Source organism: Podarcis gaigeae (assembly GCF_964106915.1).
Source record: "Podarcis gaigeae genome assembly, chromosome: 1".
Lineage (NCBI taxonomy): Eukaryota > Metazoa > Chordata > Lepidosauria > Squamata > Lacertidae > Podarcis > Podarcis gaigeae.
Genome location: NC_139678.1, coordinates 96401646 through 96421435, shown reverse-complemented (window position 1 = coordinate 96421435; position 19790 = coordinate 96401646). Strand labels below are relative to the sequence as shown.

The 19790-nt window shown below is 42.2% G+C and overlaps 1 protein-coding gene and 1 long non-coding RNA gene across 13 annotated transcripts in view; one reads left to right on the top strand and one right to left on the bottom strand.

Moving 5' to 3' along the window:
- The window catches only part of LOC310833630, a 52054-nt gene extending 45739 nt beyond the window's left edge, over positions 1 to 6315 (bottom strand). For both annotated transcript variants that reach the window (XR_014558855.1, XR_014558856.1), the window contains exon 1: positions 6179 to 6315. This is a non-coding gene — a long non-coding RNA (uncharacterized lncRNA). The remainder of the gene's footprint in view (positions 1 to 6178) is intronic.
- The window catches only part of NCKAP5 (NCK associated protein 5), a 610895-nt gene that overhangs the window by 255582 nt on the left and 335523 nt on the right, over positions 1 to 19790 (top strand). For 2 of the 11 annotated variants that reach the window (XM_083703007.1, XM_083703003.1), the window contains exon 1: positions 6326 to 6513. The exons of 8 other annotated variants lie outside the window; for them this stretch is intronic. In XM_083703007.1, the coding sequence (XP_083559133.1) occupies positions 6341 to 6513 (173 nt within the window). In that variant the 5' untranslated portion in view covers positions 6326 to 6340. Of the gene's footprint in view, positions 1 to 5507; positions 6097 to 6325; positions 6514 to 19790 lie in introns of those variants that run through there. One more of the 11 variants, XM_083703004.1, reaches the window with a different exon arrangement.

The window sequence follows — 19790 nt, the reverse complement described above, 5'->3', positions numbered from 1 at the left end:
GGTACTTGTGTTTTCAGCTTAAATCATGGTACTTTGCCAAACACTCAAGAACAGATGTTGCTGGGCATCTTCTATCAGATTTCTAGTATGTGTCTTCAGCATGCCTCAAAATGCACCCTTTCTCTAGAACCTTATTTATATAGTCATCAACTGTGTGTTTTAAAGGCAGTGAAAATAGTCACTGTTGATTAAGTGGAAAACATTTTTATTTAGAAGATTGCAATTGCAAAAAATGCAAATATCCGTGATAGGCAACATTACATTAAAAGATTGCAGGCCATTCTTTGGATAAAGATTTTTGCTTGAACTTGAATTTGCACTAACATTTGGGACTCCATACATGGTTAAATATACTGTGATACAAATGTGTCAGTTGTACAGTGGTGCCTCGGGTTAAGTACTTAATTCGTTCCAGAGGTCCGTTCTTAACCTGAAACTGTTCTTAACCTGAAGCACCACTTTAGCTAATGGGGCCTCCTGCTGCTGCCGCACCGCCGGAGCACGATTTCTGTTCTCATCCTGAAGCAAAGTTCTTAACCCGAGGTACTATTTCTGGGTTAGCGGAGTCTGTAACATGAAGCATCTGTAACCTGAAGCGTATGTAACCCGAGGTACCACTGTAATATGGAAACATCAGAAGCAACTTTTACATAAGAATACCCCCCTTTCCCAAATTAAGTTCAGAAAGAGAGCAAAATGAAAGACATGTTCCATAATGTTTTATTGGAGTTTACAACTGTTTTTGTTTCATGACTCTTTGATAATTACAACTAGCTATTTATATTGTAACATTATATATACTTGTGTTCTAGCTCTTAGAACTAGTAAAAATCGTTAGGTGGATTATTTCCAAGAGTAAATGATACAATATTGCGGTTTTCTTATCAGCTGGTTCATTTGGCTAAATCAGGGGTTGGCAACCTCAGGCCCATGGGCCACAAGCAGCCCACAGGGGTCATTTAACTGGCCCCCAAGCCGCCCCTGAACCGAGCCACCCACTTGTTGAGTCCCTGAGTGCTGTGCTAAACCAGTGCAGCACGGGGACTCGCTTCTGTGGTGCCGGAAATTGCGGGCGCGCTGGAGTGAACCGGCCCAGGCAAGGTAAACCTTGCTGACCCCTGGGCTAAATGCACACCCTGAAAATCAAAGCAACATTCTAAGTAGGACTCTCTAGCAGTCAATGTTGGTTCTCTATCCCTGACCTAAATCTCAGCGATGCTCAGTGTTCAGTCTGAAAAAGCTGTTTTTTGAGCAGAGATTTCAGAGACATTCCCCAGGTGGATATCAGTGGGGTTTTCTAATCAAAAAAATACATATGAAATCACTGCTTGGCTTTGTTTCCAGCTGACAGAACACTTCTGTATGCATTTACTTACATTTAAATGGAATTTGATTCCAAGTAAATGTGTTTAGGAATGCAGTGTGTGTCTATCTTTGCTCAGTTCTAAAAATCCCAAAGTGTTCTTTGGCTGGAGAAAGGGACATTCCTTCTCCAAGATCTGGCACTGAGGAAGAAAATCATCTGTGACACACGTGTGGAATCCTCTTGCCACTGTAGGACAGCTTTCTCATCTCACTTTTTTAGGTCCTAGTGCACTGGGCAACAAAACTTTGCACAGTTCTATACTGGTTTTTCAAAAATAAATAAAACAAAACTTTATGCAGGGGCTTCCTTTGTTCTTTTCTCTAAATAAAAATTGCGATGGTTGGGAAAAAGTTAGTGAAATCTGACAGGAGTGAAGAAGAGTGTTAAGGGGGTAGGGATACAAGGAATAGGTGGGGATGAGTAATTTTGTTGTTTTTAAAAAACGAATGAAACTTACACTAACAAGATTGCTATTTCCACATGTGTACACACATACACAATCCAACCACCCAAATACACAAGTATTACATAAGACTATGCAAATATTTACTACATAAGGCAAGTACTATAAAGATCAATTAGTACTTCATGCTCTTTTATGTGTTATATAGCCTCTCTCTCCGTGTGTGTGTGTGTGTTCTGCCCTTGTGTACAAAAGAGCATTAAAAATTTAAGATGAGTTTCTAGGAATTTATTAGTTATGGTTGAAATCTCATTTGATGAAGCCATGTTTTAAGACAGTCTTTCTACATGTGATGTCTTGGAGGTGCTGAACTTAGGTTCCCTTCCACTGGAACTAAACTTATCTCTGCCCTACTCTAGTTTTTAACAGGTCAGGATGTGACTCTCATGAACTACTGCAGTACAGACAACACTTTGGACTCTGAATTTGCCCACCTATTGGGAGAGCTCAGTGGACCATTCTCTATTTTTACAAGCATTTTTCTTCCACAGAAGCCATGTCTAAGAATTTGTGGTTCATATTATGATGGACCTTAGATTAAAGAGCAAGGTGCTAGCAAGAGTTCTCTTCCTTCCTGTATTTGAAAAAGTGTAATGGTTTTTCTCATTAATAAGGACCCCTCTGGATCAGACCAAAGGCCCATCTTGCACAGCATCCTGTTTTCACAGGGATCAACTAGATGCTCATGGGAGTCCACAAGCAGAACACAAGTGCAACAGTATCCTCCCAAACAACAATTAGCAATTTTTGGCTGACCAACTTCACCTACAATTTTGTCCATTACATTGGGCAATGGCCAGGCCTCAGTACCTGCATGAATATAGCTTTTTCTTTTTTATCTGGCTTCTAAAAGCCATCACCACTACATCTCTGTAAACTTACAGGATCAATCCCCTACACATTTTTTTTCCTAACATGAAAGAAAGTTGAGGAGACAGTCCAGTTATAGCATGATTTCCTGTTGTGAAGTTACATGATGTGAAAATAGTGTACAATATTACCAGGCTTTTGAGATAACATGCTGTTATTTTTACTTTGTTAGATGTTATCTACTGAAAAGAGTAGAAATTGTTTTAATTGAGGGCTGTAGTTGGATCCCACACTTTTCTATGAACATTTGTAATAAGGAACCATGTGTGGGCAGAAGTATTTGCTTTTTCTCTGGACCAACTCTGCTGTTCCTACAGGAACATCATGCTAGCTAAGATGGAGCCAAGCAGATCCTATTTACAAATGTTATCAGAGTACCATGAATTTACTTTGTCCACCAAACAACTGTCATTGGTAGGATGCAGCGGACAAAATCTGCTTTCATAAAATCCATGCTGACTAAATGCAATCTTACTTTTCTCTCATTAAGCTGCATTAATTGAGCCCCACATCAGTGTTTCCATTACTGTACCCAAAATCAATGCTGAGCTAACTGGCTTGTAATTAGCAAGGTAACTTTCGAAGCAGGGACTATTGATAGTATGATAACAGTTTGTTGCAATGGCATTATTATTTTTTATTATGTCAGAGGCTTAATGTACTGTGAATCCAATTACGAACTTTGATGTTTATTAACTGAGGACAAGGGAAACTGTGCTCTGTAGCCACAACCCAGTTGTGCATATATTTGTGCATATATATGACTTTATTGTCTCTATTCTAAATCTGCTCTTCTGGGAGAGGAGGTGTTTATGTATTTAAATTTAGATGCATGCTTAAGTCCTTTATCGAACTGGGGCCTGGCTTACTCTACTTCCTTCCTTATAGCTTAGAAACTATGTTTTTGCCGTTTATTTGGATTAGCTTCCTTATCTTACATTCCTTTGCCACTTCTAGCTCACTAGTCTTATGTGCATCTTTTATTTCTCCAGCAAGAGACATTCTCCTAATTGACAAGAATACAGAGTCTTTTACCAAAATGCAGCCAAGTTCCTTCATTTGACATTTAATCTAAATAAGTAGACCTGGGAATCTTCCTGGAAGTAACTTTTATTTTTTTGCAGACATAGCACAATAAATGTATATACACAAGAATCAAGCCCCCCCCCCAAAAAAAAAACGTTCTAAGGATTTTTGAACTTATCACCACATTATAATAAGATGTAGTTACTAGGCAGAAGTTCTTCCCCTACTAGTAGTGACTTTTTTGTGTGTCTGCTTAGAAATAAGATCTGCACATACTTTTATAAAATACTGTGGAGATGAGCATTCCCCATTCGAACACAGCATCCACATGTAGAGGGGCCCCACTCTCTAAAAGAGTCATGTTTTCATTGCCTTACTATGCCATCCAGGCAACAGAACAGCCTAGAAAACAAGAAGTCTCCATGTATATTTTATATCTTCCTCCAACCAACTCCATCTGCTCAGTTTTTAAGCTCTACAATTTGTAGAACCCCTTAGAGCGGGTTGGTTGGTGAGACTAGGACACACAGGCTGCATACACACCATAGATTTAAAGCACCCCCACAAAAACCCCCACAAATCTGGGTCCTTATTAAGGTATCAGAACCCCTGGGAAATGCAGTTTCCCAGGAGTCTTCGGCCTAAAGTACTGCTAAGCATGGTCACCAAAGTGGGTGTCAGGATTCCTTACTAAGTACAGTGGTACCTTGGGTTACAGATGCTTCAGGTTACAGACTCCGCTAACCCAGAAATAGTACCTCGGGTTAAGAACTTTGCTTTAGGATGAGAACAGAAATCGTGTGGCGGCGGGAGGCCCCATTAGCTAAAGTGGTGCTTCAGGTTAAGAACAGTTTCAGGTTAAGAACGGACCTCCAGAACAAATTAAGTTCTCAACCGGAGGTACCACTGTATTCTAAACTTCTCAACTCTGAACATCAGCTGCATCACTAGTGTGCAGGATATTTAATTGTGGGTACATTATATATACATCAATAGATGGTAGAAAAGCAATCCTGAAGCTGCCCTGATCTTACTTTCCTGAAGGTTTCCAGAGCCCAAAGGAGTCACTGCACTCACTATATAGCTTTGGAAATTCCACAGGCACTCTTCCCCTGAAAGTTTGAGGTGCCTTAACCAGAAAGTGTTAACCAGAAAGTGCGCCACTCATTGTTTTCCCCAAAGCCAAACTCCCTTCAACTTCCTTAATATTTACAAACTCTTCCCATTAGCAGCATTGCCCCCCACTCCTGCAACCCAAATGTCCTTTCGTACACTTGCTGTTACTTGACGTTAGGCAAGTTTGCAGCATTAAAAAGTACACAACCCTGTCAATTTCAAACAATGCATGGGGGGGGCTCCCACTTCCTCCTCACTTCTTGAGGAAAAAATAATTAAGGCTGGCATCTTTCGCACCAGCTTGTTCCTCCAGAGCAAAACTGCTAATCAGATTAAGGTGCAGTAATTGTTGATTTAGTTAATTAGCAGGAGGGGTTTATTGGGGGAGGGGTCGACAAACGGAGCTGGGAACAGAGGGAGCTCTTGCGTGTGTCTTTTTTGTCGTTGTTGCAAAGTGGGTGTTTTGGGGGGTGGGGAGGCTTCTGCCCCCTCCTTCTCCCAGCCCAGCGCCTCTCTTTCCCCGCTTGGCTCTTACTTCGCAGGCACCCTAGTTCCCAGCACACAATAGCAGTATTTCGCCGAGAGCTCCCCTCACGCCCTCCCTCCCCTCACCCCCCTGCCTGCCTGCCTCCCTCCCCCTGACTTCCCTAACCCCTGCTGCAGGCACAGATTTGTCAGAGCCATTCAGTTGAGACTGATTATGATTGCAGCAGATGGGCTGGATTTGACAGCCCCGATCCTAAGCAGTTCCTTCAGGGCGGCGCGGGGAGTCGATAGGCCCCGGTCGCGGAACCAGCAGTTCTTGCACACGGCGGTGGCCGCCAGAGCCCCCTCCGCGCGTCCCCTCGAGGAGCCGCCGCCGCCGCCGCGCCTGAGTGGCTCCCCTCCCCGCGGCAAGTGTGCCACCTTCCCACCCCGCCGCCTGGCCGGCCCTCCCCAAGCACATGCGAGGCGGCGGTGGCGGCGGCCCTGCCGCAGCCCGACAAGGAGCGCCAACTAGAGCCAGCCCGGCAGCAGCAGCACAACAAAGCGGAAGAAGCGGCGGCGGCTAAAGCAGCGCGAAGAGGCGGCGAAGGCGGCTGATGCTCCGGGGGCCCCTCGCTGCGCCGCCGCCGCGGCCATGGGAACTTTAGGAACTCGGGGCCCGCCGACGCCGCCAGCGACGGGCTCCTGCAAGGCTCCCGGAGGCCCGCGAGGATTATAGAGGCCCCGCCCCTGGTGCGCGCCTGCTGCAGAATGCCGCTCCGGAGAGCAGGTAAGAGGCGGACGCCGACGGCGGGGCCCTCCTCGGGCCTCACCTCTCTTTCGCAACCCCCCCCCCTCCCCGGCTTCCTCACCTGCTCGCCTGCCGGCTTCCCGCTCCAGTACTGGACTGGACCCCGCCCTCTGGCGTGTGTCCCCCCCCTCCCGGGCCGGCGTCTCCTCCCCTTCACTCCTGGGTTAAGGGCGAAGTACGGGAGAGAGGTCGTGGGGGGGGGGGAACTCGTGCGGGAAGCAAGATGGGAGAGCAGCTGACACGGGCATGCATGCTGTTTTGCAGCGGTTCACGCGTGCAGTGCATGCATGCACGCGAAGAGGCCGGCTTGCGCGCGGGCGCTGGGCAAGTGCATGGGGGCGAAGCGTGCTGCGTGCGTCGACGCCAGCGTGGGCGGCAGCTGCTCCACTTCGCAAGGTGATTTGGATGGAATGTCCTTCTTCCCGACAATGGAGCATTGGGGAGATGTCGTTTGTAGGTGTAAACACGTGCATATATATGTCTACGAGTGTGTCTTATTTTCTCCTCCTGATTATCAGTAGGAACTCATTTGTCAGGTCGTTTGTTCTTTAACCGCTATGCAAACCGGTGTCACCCTCGGCACACATGCTACTGTGCAGATTAATGCACAGACACTAGGTCTGAGCAGCAGTGCTAGCCGGCTGCCAAGTTCTCAACAGCCTGTACAGGACTAGCATTGCTGTTAAACATGTGGTGAGGGGGCAACATGTGGGGCAAGGGGAATGGCAGCCAGACAGCTGCTGCATTGCACTTTGGCGAATCGGGATTAAGCACAGTGGCCCTGTTGATTTCCGAATGGACGGAGTAGTTAAGTCTACAAATAGGAGACACTTGCTTCTGTCAACTTCCTGCTGTTGATTCTGTCATTTGGAGTTCCTCCTGCTGCTGTCACTACTCCACCAGTTTTCTGAAGCTCCTGTAACTCTTCCCCTTTCTTGTCCTTTTTAAAATTACTGCCGTGGAATCTTTGCTCCTTCTGGCCCAGCACTTCTGTTCTTTCTGCTTTTTGTTACTGTTTCCATTTCTTCCTGCTGCTATCCGTTGCCCTTTCCCTTGCCTCTCATTTTCCTGTTCCTTCTGCTGTCCCTGCTCTGCTGTCCCATCTGCTGCTGCCCCTCTTTGGTCACTCCTCCTTTTTGCTGCTGCTGTTGCTGAGGAGGAGAGCCCTACAATTGTATGCTCTGTTGCTACTGGCAACTGCATGTACCGAATTGCTACGCATCCATAAGCAGCTTAATTCTGATTGATAGCAGAGAAATATGATATTTTTTAGGATGACCAAAGAGAGAGAGGGGGGTGGGGAAGAGAGACCAAAGCTTTCTGTGCTCACGTGTGTGTGTGTGTGTGTGTGTGTGTGTATTTGTATATAATTTCCATGATTCAGATTTTTTTAATCTTGGGGGGTTAATCCCAGCGGCTTCCTCCTTGTGATCTGGCTGGTTTATCTAAGCTGTTGGTGTGGTTGCAGTAGACCTTTATTTCTGCTCTTCATTATCTATGCCTCTGTTGGTTCAGATAAATGAAGCTTTTCAAGTAAATTTACTTCTGTGCTTGAGCACTGAAACCGACCTATCTTACTGACCCAGAAGGATTCTTTAAAGCTCTCCGGAAGCAATTTGTAAAGAAACCAGCTCACTCCAGATAATGGAAATATTAATTTCCCTTTCTTTCCACCCTTTCTTTTCCTGCCCCTGTTCACCTTTAAAAAAAAAAGGCTACTTTCCCCCAAGTGCTGGAAGGGTTATGATCAGTGCAATTAAATATCCTACATGATCTGGTGAGGCATTAATTACACCATATGTGTTTTGTGTTTGATGGGGGCTATAAACTGTCTAGCTACATCTTTAAACATTTTTAAATTTTTTTGCTAAACAGCGAGTTTTGTCTATGTACTGTGACTTTGAGTATTTTAGTATAAAATGACAAAAAGTTGTGCCTTTTTACTGTTGTACCAAACTCTACTTCCCAACAGCTACTGCATCTAAGCTAAGCAGCAAGCAATACTGTGTGTGATGATCCTCATGCATTGTAAACATCACTTGGTGTATTCATGATTCTATTGGTTAGAGTGCTAAAGGCACAACTGTAAGTTTACATGATGTTGTATTGCAAGCCTGCATGCTTAAGCTTCCTGACAGGCTACTTTCATAAGTGACAGAACTACTTAATATTTTAGTGATACTTCGCTACATGGATTTGGAACTACTTTACATGTTGCATTATAGAAAGTCAGTCTAAATGAAAAAGAGGAACAACAATTGTTTAATCATAGATGCATTTTATTCAGAGCGTGCTGGTTAGTGATGGAGAGCTTAAATTGCACGGTTAGTTCTTCCAACAAGTGCAATTAAGCATAAATCACAGTGAGAACTGTAGTGTAGCTATCATTTAATCATATATGATTAAGGAACCAATCAAACTATGGCTTTTTGTGGGAATTGGAAAGCTGTGGTTTTGAAGATAGTTGTTTCATCACAAATGAAATATTGTCCTTGAAATAAATCCCATCATTTCTACCAGTGAGCACACATCATTCTATTTATGCCAGTACCATCTAACCTAGTCCATGAACATGGCCTGTTTCTATCCCTTCTTAATTACGTTGCTTAGACCTGCTATTCAGATGTCATTAGATACTCTCACCCTATTTAGCATACTTACGACAATTGATACATGAATTGGTTTATGATGTGCAAGAAGCAGTTTTATACAAAGTTAGGCCACACGTCCATTTAGCTCAGTATTGTCTACACTGACTAGTAGCAGTTCTCCAGGATTTTGGACAGTGGACTTTCCTAGTCCCACCTGGAGATGCTAGGTATTGAACCTGGGACCTTCTACATGCAAAACATCACCTGCAGGCCTTCTCCATAAAGATGAGTTTATGGAAACTCTCCTATAGTGTCCTCCTATACAATACACTTGTTTGAATCCAACTGTATCAGTTACTGAAACGCACCTTTATTATGTTTCTTATGGTCTGTCTGTCTGTCTCTTTTCATCCATTAACTCCTTGGCATATATTTGGGAACGGAAGGGCTGATACAATACTATTATTGTCATTGTCATTATTATTATTATTATAATTATTATATTTTATTGGAAACTGGGTAATGCCATTTTGGGGACATGTAATTTCAGATGCCTATGCTGTGAGCAGCATTGTGACAAGTCATGTGTTGCTTCTAGAATGAACATTTTTACATTACTGCACCTGATATTTGTTTTATAGTTACTCTTAACTGTGTTTTTGGCAAGATGTCACAGTACTGTTGTTCTCATAGTTGTGTTGATGAATAAATAAATTCGCAGAAGGTATCACAAGTTTTGCATTAATTAAATATGTTGATTCCTTTATTGCATGGAAGCATACTTAATTTTAGTGTCTCAAGATCAATACTCTTCAGGATTGAGCTAAACATTTTAGACATAGAGTTGCCTTCCCTATTTGCCTTCTGTATTCACTTGTAGTATAACACAATGGCTCAGTTTTCATGTCACCATAAGGCAAACCATGGCAAACTGTGAACAGCATCATCATCATTTTATTTGTATGCTGCCTTTCCACAGTTAAAAACAATGCTCAAGGCGGCTTACAACATGACACGATTTATATAATTACAAAAGTCATAAACAATAAATAAACCACATAAAAATACACAACCAACTGGAAAACAATGTTCACATAAATTAAAATCAAAAACTAAGAATACAGCATTAATATCACAGTTTAAAATGGCATAGGTAAAAAATAACAGCAATTTAAAGAACACACGCACAAAAAACAGAGCCCTCTCTGCCCAGCGGCAGCAGTTCTTATAGGCCTGTCAGGCCCCTCCCTAGACCAGGTGGTGAGTGGCAGGACTGGGGCCCACAGGCGCTCAGCAGGGGAGTCCTCCTGGGTAGCAGCATCAGTAGAAGCAGCAGTTCTTATACGGCCCATCAGGCCCTGCCCTAGGCAAAGCAAGTTTCTTGGTACACAGGGTGAAGACTGTGGCCACTGATCGCTGCCTCACTACTAGGAGCCAAGCCAAACCATGACTTGGTTTAGCATTACATCCAAATCTGGGATCATGTATGTCTAGCTCCAAACAAAGCATGAGTGGCGAGCCACAAACAAATCTTGGTTACAGCTTGTGGTTTGTTTGGAGTGAGACCAAGCATGAGCCTGACTTCAGAAGCAATGTTCTTGGTAGTGCAGCAGCAGGAGGACTGTAAGAGGACCAAAGTGGCCACGATTTTCAAAACGTACACCAGCACACTTGGCTCCTTCATGCTAAACGGTAGTTTGGCATTGTATAATGTTGAAACCATGCCAGGTGTGACCTCGTTGTGCTACTCTCCCCTCCTTGCACCTCCTTAAAGTCATTTGCTGTCAAGTGTAGGGAAATGCACTATACACTATGTGTGTCACATTGCACATGTTCTAGCACACATTATCAGGAAAAGAGGGCAAAATAACATAGAGTAGTGGCAATACTTTGTTCTGCTCCTTTGTGTGGAAGTTATGTGTGTATTGACTGTGAGGCTGGTCCTACCTTTAGACAAAGTGAGGCCATTGTTTCAGGCCATAGGTGCTTGGAGGCTCCCTGGATATATGCAGGAGCACCTTGACTGTTGGAAGATAGAGATGTGTGTGCCACATGGCCCATCCTGCACCCCATAGTTAACCTGGAAGATTCAACTTCTAGTCCATTGTGGAACGATGGTAGTGCCATTCTATCCTTTATCACAGCCGTAAGTTTGTTTTGGCCTTGCCCTGATGGGCTACACCATTCCGCTTCAATCATGTGTGCTTATCAGTTGGGGATGCTTTGCATGTTGAAGGTCCCAGGTTCTCTTGTTAGAAAGAGACATGGAGATGATAGGATAGTCTCCTGTCTGAAACGTTGGCAAGGTGCTGCCAGTCAGAGTAGACAATACTGGGTTAGATGGGCAAATAGTCTGATCTTCTGTAAGATAGTGTCCTGTGTTCTTCCTGTCAGTGTGCTTCCTCCATGAGCTGGCAGTGCTGCATGTTTATTCAAGTTCTTATCCTTGCCATAGAAAAACAATGGATAATATACACTGTCACCATGGTCTGAGTGGCTGAACTGGCAGTTGTCCTGTTTGTTAACTTTTTTTTTTACTTTTTTTAGTTCTGAAGCTGTTGCTATTTTGACATTATCTAAAATCCTTTGAGGGGCTTGTTTTTGTTTTTGTTCTTTAATAACACAGCAGCCATTAAATTGTATTTATATATTCTCAGAGGAATATCGTCTATCTTTGGATTCTAGGTTGCTTGGAATGATGAAACGGTTATTTGGTTTGGAAGCTGAATGACATTGGCATCTGTCCCTGGTATAATGATGGGTGATGGATGATAGACGGAAATTAAACTAAAAAAATACTTAATAGAGCAATCTACCCTCATAGGCAGCTTTCTCTGTTTCGATTTGCTTATTTTATTGCTGTTCTTCAGAATTGATCTCAAGGCAGTTAATGAAACAATTAATAAAACTAAGTTAAAAATATAAAATCAGCAACAAAACAATGATTATAGTAACATAACAAAATTTTTAGTAGATGATATAATCCCTGATTTCCATAACCTTGGGCAATCTAATCAGTTATGCCAAAAGTCCTGGGACAGTTCAGTTGGTAGAAAATGAGACTTAACTTGAGAGTTGTGGGTTTGAGCCCACATTGGGTAAAAGATTCCTGCATCACAGGGCCCTTGTGGTCCCTTCCAACTCTACAATTCTATATAAATAAAGGCTAAGTAAATGCATACATTTCCACCTGTGGTTGGAAGCTTCAAAAGGTAAAAGTTGTTGCACCTCCATGGGGAGAGAATTCTATAAATTGCATCAAGATCTAAAACAAAGACACAAAAAAACCAAACAGCAACAACAACCTCCCCAACAGTCCCCCAGCTCAAGTGTTTGTTCAGCAGCCTAAGCTTTTGTAGCTGGAGTCAGTCAGGCCCTGCCCTCACAAGCAAGGCAGGGAGCAGGTCTTCCAGGATTCACAGCCGAGATGGTCTTGCTGCACCTAGTTCCTTTTCAGCATTTAATGTCAAAATTGTCCAAACAGAAAGCTTGTAAATATAATTTATTTAAAATAACTTTCAGCTCTGGATAATATCCTTGTTTCAAAGTTCATTAAGCATAAGTTTCAATTTAGTACAGTCTTACCTCACGTTACAGACGCTTCAGGTTGCGTTTTTTTTGGGTTACGGACCGCCGAAACCCGGAAGTACCGGAATGGGTTACTTCCAGGTTTCGGTGGTTGCGCATGCGCAGAAGCGCTAAATCACGCTTTGCGCATGCGCAGAATCTCAACCCGCACATGCACAGACGTGCCGCTGCAGGTTGCGAACGCTGTGGGTTGCAAACGTGCATCCCACATGGATCACATTCGCAACCAGAGCGTCCACTGTATTTTATACGCAAGTAATGTAACCCAAAGGATTGACTGCATACGTTTCTCGCCAAATGATCACCTGTGGAAGTAAATAGAAGCTGTGTGGTCTCCTAATGTGCGTGAATATGGAGCCATTGTGGGACTTTTCTGCTAGATAACAGCACAAGACATTGTGGGAACTGTTTGATGTGTAGGACTTTTGCCTGACAGTAGTTTACTTAAGATGATTATACTTTGCTTGGGGATTTGTATTTGCCAGGCACAATTGCATTTTTAGTTCCAGGCTTCTCAGAGTTATGGGACAGTGGGTCAGCAAAAATTACTGTGGGATTGTCAGATGTGACAAACCAGATTTTCAAAGCAAATAGCTCATAACTGATAGAAATTTAGCATGCCTTTTTATAGGACTTGTAATTGCTCTTCGTGGTTCTGTTTTTGACTTCATCTGTGATGTCCATCCTGGTATCATGTTTAATAACAACATTAAAATCAAAATACATGCTAATGTATCATGAGAAAGGTCTGAAGATTTCCTCTGAAGCCCCGCAACTGATGCACAGTTAAAACGAGTGTTCATAAGGTTCTAAGCACAGCCCACGGTGGCATCATGAATGCTCTATGTAAAGGTGCCTCTCTTCATTCCTACTTTGACCCAGATGTTCTCCTCTTAGCACAGTTGTCAGTGGGAGAGAGGAAAATACCATGATTTGTCAACTAGCTGGAAGAAAATGGTTCTGCCCTGCTTTTGTGCCTCCAACAACAGTGTAATATGCATGAATTAATCTGTGTAGACTTCATAAATTAGTGGATGAAGCTTTTCATGGTTATGGAAATTACAACAAACACAATCACTTTGTAAGTGCTGTCCATCCATTTTAAGGTAGAAATAAATTTGCTCTTGCAGCCAAACAAGTTGTAATGCTGAAACCAGTCATCAGATCTTTTGACATTGCTTTCTGTGCTTCAGAGCAGCTGCAGAGTGGATTGCTTACTTGACTGGGGAAGCAGTGCTGGGGGAGTGTTTATCTTGTTGCCCTTCTGGATGACATCCCTAGTCTCTTGGTTCTTCTCAGATCAAAATGTGATTTGGAATGCATTCATAGCACGGGTTTCCCCTCATCAACTTGAATTCACTCAGGTAACCCCAAGTGATATTCCCTAACTCTGAGCCGGCATGCCGAGTGGGCCTTGCCTGAGAAGCAAGGTTGAGAGCTTAAATTTCTTGTCGTGCTGGGAATCCCAAGTGAACCTGGCACAAAAAGAGCTCTGGGCCTGGTAATGATTCTCTTGCTACTCTGTTCCACCTCTGTCTTGTAGAAGGCTAACTGGCTAGCCATGGGGCAGCTCCAACGGTAACACAATTTTGGCTGTATGTGGGCCAACTATGTGTTAGCGTTTCAAACAATACAGGCCCAACTGAAGCAATTTGCAACTTTTTTGAAGCGAAAGGTCACTGTGCAAACTTGGCCTTCTTGACATGTGAAGTCTTTGACATTATTTAATTATTAATATTATTAATAGTAAAAATATGTGTGTGATACATATTTTCATTCTGTGAACACTTTACCGGACTGCTGAGGAAGCGCCTATAAGATAGTGCTGCTAGCCCTTAACAATCTAACTGTAAAAAAGAAAGAATAAACCATACAAGATGACAGTGTTTCACTCATTATTGAGATAAGTATTCCTGTGAATCACAATTACAGATGCAGTTAAAAAGTAGGAATAAAGGAAAATATGAATTACTGATGTGTTTAATGTGAGGTCCTTTAAATACTCTGAAGCATATTGCAAATGCTAAGTATTTATTTGCTGTAGAAATTATAGGAAAAATAAAATGTGAAGTTGAAATGTGTGTGAGACGGGCCAAACTTGATGGGCTGAAATAGCTATTAAGAAGCAGTAATGAATTTGTTTGTCTTCTCAACATTATTATGAAGTGGGACGTTATTACAGACTTGGCTTTGCATCCTTGTTCAGTCACCATCCTCTCTTGGTGACACTGAGGTTTCTCTGTTTAGTGTGCTTTACAGGGCTCCTTTGAGGACCAAATGGGGAAAACCCCATGCATTAATGTATTTGTTGACTTATTTCAAAGATTTTTACCCCCATTCTTCAGCTGAAAAGGCTCCCAGAGCATCTTATATTAAACTGCCCTACCTTCTGATAACTTTGAGACCTTAAATTGAATTCAGAGAAGTATATATTGCAAACATTCTGAAGGGGTACTCATATTTGGATATCTGTAAGTCTCTAGTGGGGAAGGAAACTGGGGACCAACTGTTGAAAACAATTTTTTAAAAAAAATCCGTGCTCTTTGATTGTGATCCACAGATTTCATTAAGACACTCTTGTTGACTTGGACATATATGAAAAAGGGAAAGAATCACCTTTGCTTGTTTGTCATATCGTGTCAGCAATCAGAGAATCCTAGAATTGTAGAGTTGGAAGGGACCCTGAGGGGCTTCCAGTCCAACCCCCTACAATGCAGGATTCCTGCCCACAGCCATCCCTGGGTGGGCTCGAACCACAAACCTTCTGGTTAACAGCCAGATGCATTAACCCAGTGTGCCACAGAGATTTTGTATCTCAGCAGAAAAAAGTGCATTGCTTTCTATAAATTAAGGATTATTTGCTTACTTTGCACACCCGGAAATAATTATCTTCATCTTGTCTCTGAGTTGCTGCTTTTAGTTTTTCCTTTAGGTGAGCACATCTTTTCTATGCCTGACTAATGCAGGTGTTAGGAGCTAATGAGTCTCAACAATCCTATAACTAAGGATTATGTTGTGTTGCTATCGGAGTTGAGAGCTCTGTGACTGGCAGTGTGCAATTAAAAAAAACATACATTGTTTACAAATCCATTCCCATGTTCACATCTTACTGAGTGAGGCCATAGAAAACAATAATGGCATTTACTGAAGTATATCTGAAAGGGTCACAGTATAAGTAAGTTTTAAAGTAACCTTAAGTTGCTTTCCATTTGATTAACTGAGCATTAGAGAGCAGTGTGTCACAAATAATGATAATAATAATAATAATAATAATAATAATAATAATAATAATAATAATTTATACCCCACCCATCTGGCTGGATTTCCCCAGCCACTCTGGGCGGCTTCCAACGAAACACTAAAATTAAAAGCTTCCCTAAACAGGGCTGCCTTCTGATGTCTTCTAAAAGTTTGGTAGTTATTTTTCTCTTTGACATCTGGTGGGAGGGCATTCCACAGGGTGGGCGCCACAACCAAGAAGGCCCTCTGCCTGGTTCCCTGTAACTTGGCTTCTTGCAGCGAGGGAACCGCCAGAAGGCCCTCGACACTGGACCTCAGTGTCCAGGCAGAACGATGGAGGTGGAGATGCTCATACCTTTGAGATTAGTGTATTCTGATTATTTTCAAGTGTTTTTCAGATTAGCACCCGCCCTATGGGGCCTAACTACACAGGATGTTAGAATGTGTCTTTTATTTTACTGCACACATTTTTCTTTTTTTAAAAAAATACAAATGATAGCTATTGATGTGTGTGTGATAAATATAATTATATTTGCAGCAAGAATGCCCAAATGGTTCTAGAAGCTGGCAAGGGCAAAAATCCCCTACATCAGATGAAAGACCTATTTCTGGTTCTTCTGTTTGGTGCTTCAAAGTATCATAACTTTTAAAGTTTTCGTAGGTGAACATAAATGCTAAGTTCATCTTAAAAAATAGCCAAGAGTTCAAAGAAATGCACATGCTACAAAACAATTAAGAGAAGTGATGTGGAGTCCTTGTATTTTGCCTATGGATTATGTTACTTGCATTTCTCTGAAATCTTTGAGATGAATGTTGTCCAATAGTAATCTTGTATATTGTTTTAGGTGCTTAATTGTTGTGAAAAAGTACTGATTGAAAGATTAATGTTTGTGTATAGTCTCAGTCCTTCTAGTAGCTGAAAGTTGGGAGGAAAACTGGATTCATCGCTTGTTGTGCTTGCTCCAGAAGGGCTTGGTTTTATAGTGGTGAAGTGTTATCTATTTAGAAGCAGAATGATCTGAAGTAGTTCATGCTTGCCAAATATGTTAATTTGGAATATCCACTGGCAGAGGTGCAAAATCTGGGAGTTAGACAGATTTTCTAGGAGTCAGAAAGGAGCAGAAACCAATTTCCTTGCAACCTGGATGCCGGTGCCCAGTCCCATTTTCTTTCTAAGATGCTAGATGAGCTTCTGAATTCTGCAGCCCTGTCTCGCTAGCTTTTTCTAATGTGATACTGTTTAAAAAGCAAAACAAAAAATCCTTTAGTAACTATTAATAGCTCTTTGTAAAGGGTGAGAGAGTGAGAGGTCTGTGTTAACAGTACCCCGAGGCGATATCATTGCATATTAACTGCTATTCAAGCAAGCTGGGCTTCGCTGTATTTGTATGCCACATTAGCTTCAGATATGTCTGAACACAAAATATGCACAATTTTCAGGATTTGCGAAATTTTGATCGTAGCCCCTAAATTATTCTTAGGTTTTTTTTATTCCAGGTACAATTAAGGAATTGTTGAGGTAACAGAAAGTGTTCATTTAAAATAGCTGGGCATTCAGGATTAATTTAAAACCCAAATCGCCAAGACTTAGCCGCAGAAAGCATTTTCAATCCCTGAAACTTGAGTCTGAAATAATAGGGAGGGCCTCTGGGCACACATAGAGTGACTTTTCTTTTCTATGTTGTGTAACCACATGTAATTGGGCTCTAGAAGCCCTTCTCCCCCTTTCTAAGTACTTAGTTTAGATTCACTTCTGCTCAATATAGAAATTAAGCATGGCTGGTATTACAAAAACGACACCAACTTTTCTTACGCAATTTTGCAGTTTTCTAAAATAACTTCTGAGCGAAAGACTCAACAGATGCTGCATACTGGAACACTATTCAAGTAAAGATTGGAAAGTTTAAAATAATTGCAAAAGAGTATACATTTTGAGAAAACAATCATACTAGCATAAAATATACTAAAATTTGCAACATCCAGCTTGATGTAAAATGCTTTTGTTCTACCCTCATTTTTCAGGCTAGTCTTATTATAGGGCCAGGCACTCCCAGCACTGCAAGCCCATCCTTCTGTAGGGTCTGCAAAGACCCATGAGGTTGCTGAAGGCTCCATGTACGTTCTGAGAAGGGAATAGTCTATGCACCAAACAAACAGGAAGTGATCTATTGACAGAACAAAACCCTTCAAGCACAGTGCTCCCATTCCAATAATAGCCCATTTATATCAAAATAAGGAACTGGGGTATGTGCCACACAATCAACTCTGACCAACAAAAATCATACATTTACTTCTCCAGGAGAACTGAATCTGGCCCATTGTATCCAACCCAATGTTGCCTTTTTAATGCCAGATGGGGCTCAGGGGCCTGGTCGAGGTAAAAGGGGACAGGAAACTTCTCTTCTGAGAACTTCATAAAGTTACCTTAGGATAGAATAGTATATCTTAGAATAAATCAGATAGTGTTCCTGTAAATGTTGGGCATCCTAATTGTCACAGCCATGTAACATACCTATTTCTAGTAGAATTGAATACCATTACTAATTTGGCATACCCTCATTAGGCATGTTTCTTACATTATACGAGTGAAGTGAGACTTGCTACAATTGTAGCTGCTTCTCATGCAGCTGGATAAGATGAGAACTCCCCCATGCATTGTAAGAGAGTTGCATCAGTTTCAGGTCAGGTTGATACTGGTGTGGTCTCGTTGATGTAGTGCAATATGACTTCTCTCTACAGTGGTACCTCGAGTTACATACGCTTCAGCTTACAGACTCCACTAACCCAGAAATAGTGCTTCAGGATAAGAACAGAAATCGTGCTCCGGCGGTGCGACGGCAGCAGGAGGCCCCATTAGCTAAAGTGGTGCTTCAGGTTAAGAACAGTTTCAGGTTAAGAACAGACGTCCGGAACGAATTAAGTACTTAACCCGAGGTACCACTGTATCTGTTTTGGGAAAGGAATTGCACTGCGGTGTCCCCAGTGTGGCTGGTGTAATAGGATGGACCTAATATGTTATAACTAAGTGGTGAAATGAACCATCTAATCATGGTGGTATATGTTTAGCTGCCAAGCTAATCATTTCTGTACTGATGGGGAAAAGTATCCAGAAATATTATTTGCTTGGATAATATTAGGACGTTTTATTGGAAATCAAGCTACCGGTTCACTGAAGAACAGATAATGTTGTGCAAGAGTGGGCTGATGTGCCTGAAAAATGGCACTGATGGCTGTTCATGGTTTCAATGGGTGTAATTGGTAGCAGCTAGTGATCAATACAGAGACTGCCTCCTATATCCAAATCAGCGGTTTCCTAGCAGCTGTGCCTATTCACAGGCATATAGCAATATAGCAGACTGTTCTTTTACAGTAATTAGGTCTCATCCTTTTAAGCAAAGCGGGTAAAAAAAAAAAAGGAGTCCAGCAACTGATTCTGCAGCAATTTAAATCATTGACTGAATCCCCCAGTGGTTGAGTGGTTTTTATTTGCATAAAATTTAGCAAACAGGGCTTTTAATGGGAGTTGGGACTCCTTCTTTCATCTTAATTGGAAGTTTGAAATAGACAAGAACCACTTGGTTATCCACCCAGCTGATTTTTTTTTATTAATTGTGGCAATCCAGTTATTGAGAACCCTTTGGACTTGTGGTTAGAAAAGTAACAGGGAAGTGCACTGAGAAGTGCAGGATGAACAAATGATTAGTGGGAAGATAAACATCACACTAGCAAATCAGGATGAATACTTGTCGTATAACCTCTCCACAAACAAATTGGAACGAAGGCTTAATAAACACCAGACACAGTCTAACCTCGCAAGTAAGCAAATTAGGCTTCATGGTCAGTTAGCAACAGCCCCTGGTGTAGGATTCAGATTGGCACCCATCATGGAAGTGGCAACCTCTTGAAATCAGAATTGTTATGGAATTCAGATGTTCAGGGTGAACTTCATTTCATCTTTTGGGAATGTTCATTTAGTGTGGGCTAACTGCAGCCACATGCTACCCTCGGAAGAAGAAGAATTTGGATTTGATATCCCGCTTTATCACTAACCTAAGGAGTCTCAAAGAGGCTAACAATCTCCTTTTCCTTCCTCCCCCGCAACAAACATTCTGTGAGGTAATTGAGGCTGAGAGACTTCAGAGAAGTGTGACTAGCCCAAGGTTACCTAGCAGCTACATGTGGAGAAGCGGGAAATCGAACCTGGTTCACCAGATTACGAGACTACTGTTCTTAACCACTACACCACCCTGGCTC